This window comes from Tripterygium wilfordii, chromosome 21 (assembly GCF_013401445.1).
Source record: "Tripterygium wilfordii isolate XIE 37 chromosome 21, ASM1340144v1, whole genome shotgun sequence".
Taxonomy (NCBI): domain Eukaryota; kingdom Viridiplantae; phylum Streptophyta; class Magnoliopsida; order Celastrales; family Celastraceae; genus Tripterygium; species Tripterygium wilfordii.
In genome coordinates this window covers 9,148,068-9,156,386 of record NC_052252.1, presented here as the reverse complement: position 1 = coordinate 9,156,386, position 8,319 = coordinate 9,148,068, and the positions used below count along the sequence as shown (strand labels likewise).

Genomic DNA, 8,319 nt, shown 5'->3' with positions numbered 1-8,319 from the left:
CCGGATGAGGAACTGTGTCTGTGAGGCTCCCGAGGCTGAGGCTGAACAAAATCAGTCCCATCAATAATAGATGCAGTTGGATTGTTACGGGTGGTGGTGGCTACCTTTTTCTTTGTGGACGGACGCCCTCTAGTGTTGGTCTTCACAGCAGGTTCACGGAGAGAAGTTGTTGCAGGTCTGAATATTTCCCTCAATTTCCTTAGCCAACTGAGTTTAACATGTCTTGTCTGCTGCTTGAAATGTTCTGTGAACATTTGTACATCTGCGCTACAGTCGATGTCATCATCCTCAAGCGTCAGACAAGGCAATAGATCAAGCTTTCTCCAAAATCTATCAATGGCATCAAGCGGTACAGTATGACCCTTGCTCACGTACATGATTTGTTCGTTAGCACACGGTAGTCCGTAGCTCCTACAAAGGTGACATCCGCATTTGTAAGCAATTTGTTCAACATCTTTCAACCGCTCAAATTCAATCAACATTAGATTCAACGCCTCGATTGAAACAAAATCACATAAATCCCGAAGGTGCTGTATATTGAATCGGTGTTGGACGATGGTTCGACTTCTCTCAATGCTAGCTTTAATAGCTGTATCCTGAGATAAGATAACCTCATGGATCCATGACATGGATCTCTCCAAGTCTGACTGTGATGAGCTCAAATATCTTTTTAGCTTAGCATACTGACTCTCGACCCTATTAGTCATGTGGTTCCTGAAATGCAGATATCTGTCGGTCCAGGCGGATACAAACGTCTTCTTATATGGTGTCAGCCATACATCTTTCAGATATTTTATCACTATCGGGAACTTCTGTAAGACTACTTCAAGGCGTTCCATATTACTTATGTATGTGCTCTCATTTTCAGACTCGATCACCGTAGTCCACATGTGGGAGAATGCATTCCATGCTCTATTGTCTTGCATTGATGGTTTGCATTTGGTTAAAATACTTTGATAGATGTGTCATTTACAAAGTAGTTTCGAAGCCTCTGGAAATACCTAAGCACACGCTTTCATCAGTCCCAACTCTCTATCTGTAACGCTAACTCGTGGGCTAGTGCATCCATGCATTGCGGATCGCAAACATTCCAAAACCCATGTATAACTGGCCTCTTTTTCTGAGTTTAAATATGCAAACGCTATGCAAAAAGTCTGACTAGTTGAAGTAACACCAACAATTTCTACGAGAGGCAACCTGTACCTGTTGGTATGATATGTCGCATCCATCAACAACACGTTCGGGAATGCACACAATCGATCTAGCGAGCCAGGATGTGCAAAGAATAAATCTTCAAGCTCATTGGTTGTATGGTTTGCCCGATAATCGAAAAAGTATTCATGGTCATTGAGGAATGAGAACAAAGATTGCATTTGTGATTGACCCGATCTCTCAGCGATCTTGTGCTTCTTGCGTGCATTATATATAGTTCTGATGGTGCTCACGTTGTTTGGATATCGCTTTTTCAACTCCGTCAATTTGTCTCGCGATTTGGAATTTTGAGCAGACATGTCAACCATAATTTGAATTTCAACTTCAGAAAGCCGACCGGGGTATAGATGTCCCTCCATATATGATGTTGGATCATGATTATGCTCCGCACACACCACCTCCACCATCCAATCATCTTCGTGCTTCATTTTCCTCTCTCTCAATTTGAACGGACATTCTAGTTTTTTGGTGCCAGTCTGCTTCAGTGAGGGTTTCTTGCTTTGATAATTGCCACCGCGATCACATTTGAATTGTAATCTGTGTTTTTTACCGAGCCCACCAATATCTGATCTATAAATGATGATGATATATCCCAATTTGCGTCCAGTTTGTTGAACCCAATCGATCAACGATTACCGTGATTTGAACACCTGATATTGTGTTAGATCTTATTAGAAACTTACGAATATTCATTTAACATAACAAAAGAGTTTATATTTTGATAGATTAAAACATTATACCATATCGGTTTCAAATTCACATCTATCGTCAACTTTGATATTATCTGCCATCTCATAGCGAGCGGGGTTTGAATAGTGCTTCCTTTTGGTTTTATACTGACTGAAATGCCAAGAGTCACCAAAGTGCCAGCCCACACGGCACACCCAACTCTCTATCTCCCACTCCTGATTGTTGTCTCTGCGAAGTTTCTCTCTACATGCAGAGAGTTGTCTCTCAATCGAAAGGGTGAGAGAGATGCAAATGATCAAAAGAGCGTCATCTGCCATGGCTTCCATTCCCTGCTCTAGGGTTTTGTCTCTCTCCTTTCTTTTTTTTTTCCTTTTTTAATCTTTTTGTGCAAATTAACATAGTCGCATCACTCGCACGTCCCCCCAACCCTTTATATGATTAATTTGTTCATTCAAATTCTTATATATATGAATTACGTATTGGGATATGATTTGTTTGTATGTAATTGGTGGAAGCCGCTTGGGGAAAACTATGGAGTGGAAAAAATTTATTTAATTTTGTGGTATCCTGGGGGCTTGTTTTTCCTTCATTTTTTTAGTTGAAGTCTGCGGTGTTCAAGGGTAGTTGAAGTACTATTTACTTGCATTGCATTGCTTTCTTGATGAGAAGCAGTGGCCTTTTAGTTCGGGATTAAGTAAATAACTTGTATTATGATGTGATCTATGCAAAAATGATTGTTACACATTCTTCTATTTCCCACAATGTTGAAACAGTGATCATTTAATGATAAGAGATGCCAATGTTATGCATTGAGAGATGTCTGTGTATGTTGCAAAATCTACATTAAAGATAGGAGAAATAATATAGAACTATATTGGTCATCATCATCATCCGAGCCTATATCCCAGTTTGGGATTGGCTATGTGAGTTTATGTAAAAATCAACGGGAATTCAAGAATCACCTATACAGGACTATATAGGTGATGATCCAAGTTTGAAAATGGTGCAACATTTATTTTGCTAAGTTCACGCTTGTTCATTGAAGTGGGAGGCTTATGGGAAATAGTGTTTCTCTAGGGTTGCATTGCACTTCTTTTTTTTCGATTCAAAAAATGTTTCTTTTAAAAGGATCATCTTGATTTGTTACTTACTCTACCATGAGGTCAGACTACCTTATTTTCTTTATGCATTCGCACAATATTTTGGTTCTCTATTGCATGACTTGTTTGATTGACCTTGGCTGATTTCTTTTGTTACTGTCTTTCATTGTACAAGAGAGTTGTCAACAATTGGTAATCTTTTTACCTAAGTGCGTAATTTTTTATTCATGTATTTCAGGTGAGGAGTGAGCTTTGTTTAAGGCCAGGTATGAGACAACTTTGCCTCAGAAAAGGGCTTGTGTTTGGATTTTTGCACTTGTTGTCAACACCTTTAAAAACTTTGCGTGGAGCTAGTCGATCGCTGAGAGTTACTCAATTTTGCAATGTTTCGAGCATGTCTTCCTCATTGCAAATCGAGTTGGTGAGCATTTTTAATCTCCTTTGACAGTTGTAGTGTCCTGGTTGTTTTTTAACTTCTTAATTGTGCTTTGAAACAAGCGGTAGTTCATCTCTACTTTCTTTTTGTTTTTGACCTTACTGCTTGTTTTTTGGAAAGTACACATGTGAACTGATTTGGTAAAAGGGTGCAACTTAATTGTTTCATTTCCATTGGATTTTTATGTATGCTCTTGTTTATGTGTCCATCTATAGGTGCCATGTCTCAGGGACAACTATGCATATCTTATACATGATATGGATACAGGCACAGTAGGAGTAGTTGATCCTTCTGAGGCTGTACCTGTTATAGATGCTTTGAGTAGGAAAAACCGAAATTTGACCTATATATTGAATACACATCATCATCATGACCACATTGGTGGGAACGAGGAATTGAAAGCTAGATATGGTGCGAAGGTATGATTTTTAGGCGTTCTACGGAATTTCTTTGTTACTTATTCTCTCTTTCTCTCTCGCTTGTTTTGTGTTTGGGATATTTATATTTGAAGCGACTATGCCAACTCTAAAGTCGTAAAAGGTAAACAACTCTCCTGCATATAGCTCCCGCAATGGGCAGGGTTGGGGACTAGAAGAATGTACGCAGACCTTATCCCCACGTGATATGTGGAGAGGTTGTTTCCAGGAATTGTACGTATGACCTCTAGGTTGCACCCCTGCAACTCTACCAGTGGACCAACTCTAAAGTGATAATCTGAAAATTTTTGAGACATGATGATGCCTTGTTGACATAATTTTTTTAGTTTTTAAGAGTTTCTAAAATTTAAATAGGTAGAGGGGTAGAAATGCTTTTAGATTACATAATGTTTTGAGCTTTCATACACTCGAATCTAAAAATAAAACCTAGGGACAATTTTGAACGAATTTTCACTTTGTGATCTCAAATATGGCTATTCCATTAATACAGATAACCTCTTCCTTTTCTTTTTTTTTTGTGTGGAGGGGGTGGGGGGTGGGGTGGGGATGTTAGGATATAAACTACGATATAGTAAATTGTTGAATCGCTGCTTCATGGCAAAAGTGAACATTGTTATATATTAAAAAAAAAACTGTTTGTTAACTTTGGTGCTGCATTTAGATTATTTTAGAGATGAAATGTATAGTTCGTGTTAATATATTTGAAAAATAAGGTGATAATATTATTATGCTGTGTATACTTTTAGTTAATATTTACTGTTTGTAAATGAGATAAATTTTTGTATGAAAACTAAATAATTCTAAATATTGTCAAATGCCCTTTCCGGTCATGAGGTAATAAAGATATTTTGTGGTGTGTTGACAATGCGGGTTTGTATTGGTCTTGAGTTTGATTCCACTTGCATTCTAGAGCGAAATCTTTTTTTTTAACTATCCTTGTAAAATGTAGCACTCAGTTGAAAACAATGTCGTTATTTGTAGACAATAGCTAAAGGACCACTCTTATGGCTGTTTTGCAAGGTTTTGGTGCTGATTTTTCTCATTCTCCCTCTCACACACAAGCACGCCAGAGAGAGACACAAATAATGTATTTTTCGTGACATTGTGTATTGCTCCTTGGAATTTTTTTGTTTACACATAACATCTTGTTTTGGAACATCATCAAATATCTACCTGTTCATCTATTTGCCTGTTTTCTATAATTTATAAATGGTTGGATTGACTATTATGTACATATGAAACTTGTGGACCTCATTTGATTATTATGTTTTCTCAAAGACAAATTTGAATATTTCTGATTCAGATATTTGAAAATGCATATTTTGAATAGATTAATGATAAGGGGTTTATTCTGACAAAGCTCCAAAATCATGTTGCATTTTTCTTTTTCTTTTCTTGCTTCTAGGTTATTGGTTCGGGAGTCGACAAGGATAGGATTCCCGGCATTGATATGGTTTTAAATGATGGAGACAAGTGGATGTTTGCTGGTCATGAAGTGCTTGTAATGGATACTCCTGGTCACACTCGAGGTTTGGTTTCATTGCTTAAGCCCAATAGGATATATTCTTTTTTATGATTATCTCGTGTAAATGAGTCATTTATTTCCGAGAGTGGATTTGCAATGTCATACTGTTACTTTCTTAAATTAAATATTGTTGGAATGTGGTTATTCCCCATATTTCTTTTCATTTATTTTGTAAGCCTTTATTTTATAGAGCAGCACTTATCCTGAACTCTGAATCACATGGTGTTTTTGGCCAGTAGATGCTAATGGTTCAAAGTACCAAGTGAATGGGTCTCTTGTTGACCCATACTTCTTAGTGTTGTTAAATAATGACGATTTTTATCAATCAGCCATGTGTTTTGCACTGCTGTCTATCAGCAAGCTCTGTGGGCTTTGGATGAATGAGGATTTCTTCCATAAGGGAAGGCTAGCGTTTGTCTTGCCTCAGCACTCTTCTGAGACTTGGTGCTTCATAGTGTCGCTTGTGACCATTCTTTGCATTTTAGATCCTGTGGGGCTTTACTGTGGCTTAGTCTTTTATTGGGAGCGATAAATACTTGTGATTGGAATAATATTTGTTATATACCCATAAATTTTTTGTTTTAATAAAGTTCCGTAGTTGTTACTGAAAGTTAGGGTTGCCTGTGTTCATTTTTCTCTCATTCTCTGGAGCCAATAACATGTAGGAGCTATGTGTATGTAATTTTTTTCTTCTAACCAATTTGGTATTTCCCTTCCCACATTCTCTATCTCCAAAAAAGAGTGACCAGTGACCACAGTAGCTTTGTCCGATATAATATTCAGAACCATACAACTTCATTCCTTATTCACAAAGTCAACAGTAGTGTTTCACTTGTTTACTCGGCTATTGGGATTACCTTAGCATAACATATTTTTCTACTATGCCTAGCTATTTTGTTAGATGTCTTCATAATTGGCAACTATTTTATCAGCTTACTTCGCGCTTGGCCTCTGATATGTAGGATATGGGATGCCTATTCGATTTTTTTCTATGGGGAGTGAGATACATCTATTAAAGCCAACATAGTTTGTAGAAATGTTTGATTGCTGTAAACTGGGTACAGTGAGCTTCTCTTTTTGGTTTATGGTTCTATATTGTGCTCATTAGAAATTTGACACCCGGGGGAAGTTGCTGATTCTCCAAAACTGAGTAAACTCATGGAAATTGCCCATAATTGCATTCTATTTGGGCTTCAAATGATTGTTGTTTTATTCCCCTGAACATCCACATTAATTCCTGATCCCATCGTGGGCAGGTCATATTAGCTTCTACTTTTCTGGGCCGGGGTCAATGTTCACAGGGGACACTTTGTTGAGCTTATCTTGTGGAAGGCTTTTTGAAGGAACCCCTGAACAGGTATGTTTAGCATATTAGTCATCTCTTTCCCTCAGTAGTGAAATATTTAGACTGAATGATCTCTGTCTTCCTAAACAAAAATTTGATTTATTTTATTCTCGACAAATAACATGATTCATGTCCTAAGTTTGTAAACCTGAAACATGACCTTCCTTCTGACGATGTGAGTTTCTATTCTTGCTAACTCATGGCTCTTAAACTTTCTCCTTTCCTCTTTCTAGGTTTAAGAAAAAATTTTTACAGCAGAGTCTCCTCTCTTTTGCAATCTTTTTTTTTTCTAAACAAGAATCAACCTCCCTTTTACAGTCTAGTTTGTGTAGATTATGGTCTATTTTCAATCATTTATGGTACTTTCCTGCCGTCTATTGATACACTTTGCTGTGTAATTAAATTCTTTATCTAGGTTCAATTTCTCTTCCTGAAGTATTGTTGGAAGTGTGTTAATCAAGTAGTGAAATATTGACATATTGAAGCACCCATGGTTGATTATCAATGTCGCAGATGCTTGCTTCCCTCAGAAAAATAATTTCCTTGCCAGATGATACAAAAATATATTGTGGTCATGAATATACACTGGTTAGTCCCTCTTCGCTGTACTATAAGTATGATCTACCATTGATTTCAAGGTTAATGCACTAACTATGTGGTTTGCATTTCGACAGAGCAATTCAAAATTTGCTTTGTCTGTAGAGCCCAATAACCGAGCACTTCAGTCTTATGCAGCCCATGTAGCTCAACTTCGTAACAAGGGCTTGCCTACTGTAAGTTGCAGCACGGCCCTCTTCCCTTGATAGTAATGCAGGAACACACACACCATACATACTTCCTATAAAATTTCTGATGTTCTTTTTGCTGTTGTAGATTCCAACTACTCTGAAGATGGAGAAGGCGTGTAATCCATTTCTTCGCACTTCAAGTATAGAAATTCGACAGTATTTAGATATTCCCACAACGGCAAGTGATGCAGAAGCCTTGGGGGCCATTCGTCGGGCAAAAGATAGTTTTTAACTCCCTATTGAAACCTTGGTTGTACAGGAGAGGAGAGGCAAGCACATCCACATTCTGGACATGCCAATGTTCACAATGTCAATATATTTTAGATAATTCAAAGTTGTTCTTGAAATGTTTCATGTTAATTTTCCATGTTACAAAGTAATCGCTTTATATTTTGTCAATAACAAATGCTTCGTGGTAAATCTTCTTGTTCATTTCTTTTGGCAAGAGAACTGTTTTCTTTTATCCGACATCTGTAGTAACTTAATGTATTCTGACATTTGTAAAGCCGTGATATTTTTTTCTTTTGACACGAAACATTGAGTTGCATTTAAATTTGATTATCATCCTTCTTGAGTTCTCTCCTAGTTTACTATGCTTTTCTTGGGAAACAAACAGTTTTGGGAGATTAGACATGTAATTGATGAGCGGTAAGTATAAGTTTTTCTTCCTACAATACTTTTTGGGGTTGGAGTTGTTGGATGATATACCAATATGGTTGTGCTTCTATTTGTCATTCTCATCCATTTTTTCATACTTGGTTACCTCAAATAGCCATACTTCAGTGC

The 8,319-nt window shown here is 37.3% G+C and overlaps 2 protein-coding genes across 4 annotated transcripts; one reads left to right on the top strand and one right to left on the bottom strand.

Annotated features, from left to right (window-relative positions):
• Window positions 1-1,001: 1,001 nt before the first annotated feature.
• LOC119987874 (protein FAR1-RELATED SEQUENCE 5-like) lies at window positions 1,002-1,571 on the bottom strand. The gene has a single exon (XM_038832778.1). The coding sequence runs from the start codon at window positions 1,569-1,571 to the stop codon at window positions 1,002-1,004; it is 570 nt and encodes a 189-aa protein (XP_038688706.1).
• A 490-nt stretch (window positions 1,572-2,061) lies between these two features.
• On the top strand, window positions 2,062-8,107 carry LOC119988132 (probable hydroxyacylglutathione hydrolase 2, chloroplastic). 3 transcript variants are annotated; one of them, XM_038833067.1, is made up of 8 exons: window positions 2,063-2,241; window positions 3,241-3,423; window positions 3,654-3,857; window positions 5,281-5,404; window positions 6,657-6,757; window positions 7,259-7,333; window positions 7,420-7,518; window positions 7,619-8,038. In XM_038833067.1, the coding sequence occupies exons 1-8, from the start codon at window positions 2,188-2,190 to the stop codon at window positions 7,763-7,765; spliced, it is 987 nt and encodes a 328-aa protein (XP_038688995.1). In that variant the 5' UTR covers window positions 2,063-2,187; the 3' UTR covers window positions 7,766-8,038. The 3 variants fall into 3 exon arrangements, with proteins under 3 accessions (XP_038688998.1, XP_038688995.1, XP_038688996.1); XM_038833068.1 differs by lacking the exon at window positions 7,420-7,518 and having other exon boundaries at window positions 7,619-8,107; XM_038833070.1 differs by lacking the exons at window positions 7,259-7,333; window positions 7,420-7,518 and having other exon boundaries at window positions 2,062-2,241; window positions 7,619-8,107.
• The last annotated feature ends 212 nt before the right edge of the window (window positions 8,108-8,319 follow it).

What these genes read in the sequence shown, in the direction of transcription:
- LOC119987874 (XM_038832778.1), bottom strand. Translation starts at nt 1,571, where the DNA reads ATGGAGGGACATCTATACCCCGGTCGGCTTTCTGAAGTTGAAATTCAA.
- LOC119988132 (XM_038833067.1), top strand. Translation starts at nt 2,188, where the DNA reads ATGCAAATGATCAAAAGAGCGTCATCTGCCATGGCTTCCATTCCCTGC. An exon ending in CCTCATTGCAAATCGAGTTG is followed by an intron (nt 3,424 to 3,653) that starts GTGAGCATTTTT and finishes GTCCATCTATAG; the next exon opens with GTGCCATGTCTCAGGGACAA. An exon ending in GTGGTCATGAATATACACTG is followed by an intron (nt 7,334 to 7,419) that starts GTTAGTCCCTCT and finishes GCATTTCGACAG; the next exon opens with AGCAATTCAAAATTTGCTTT.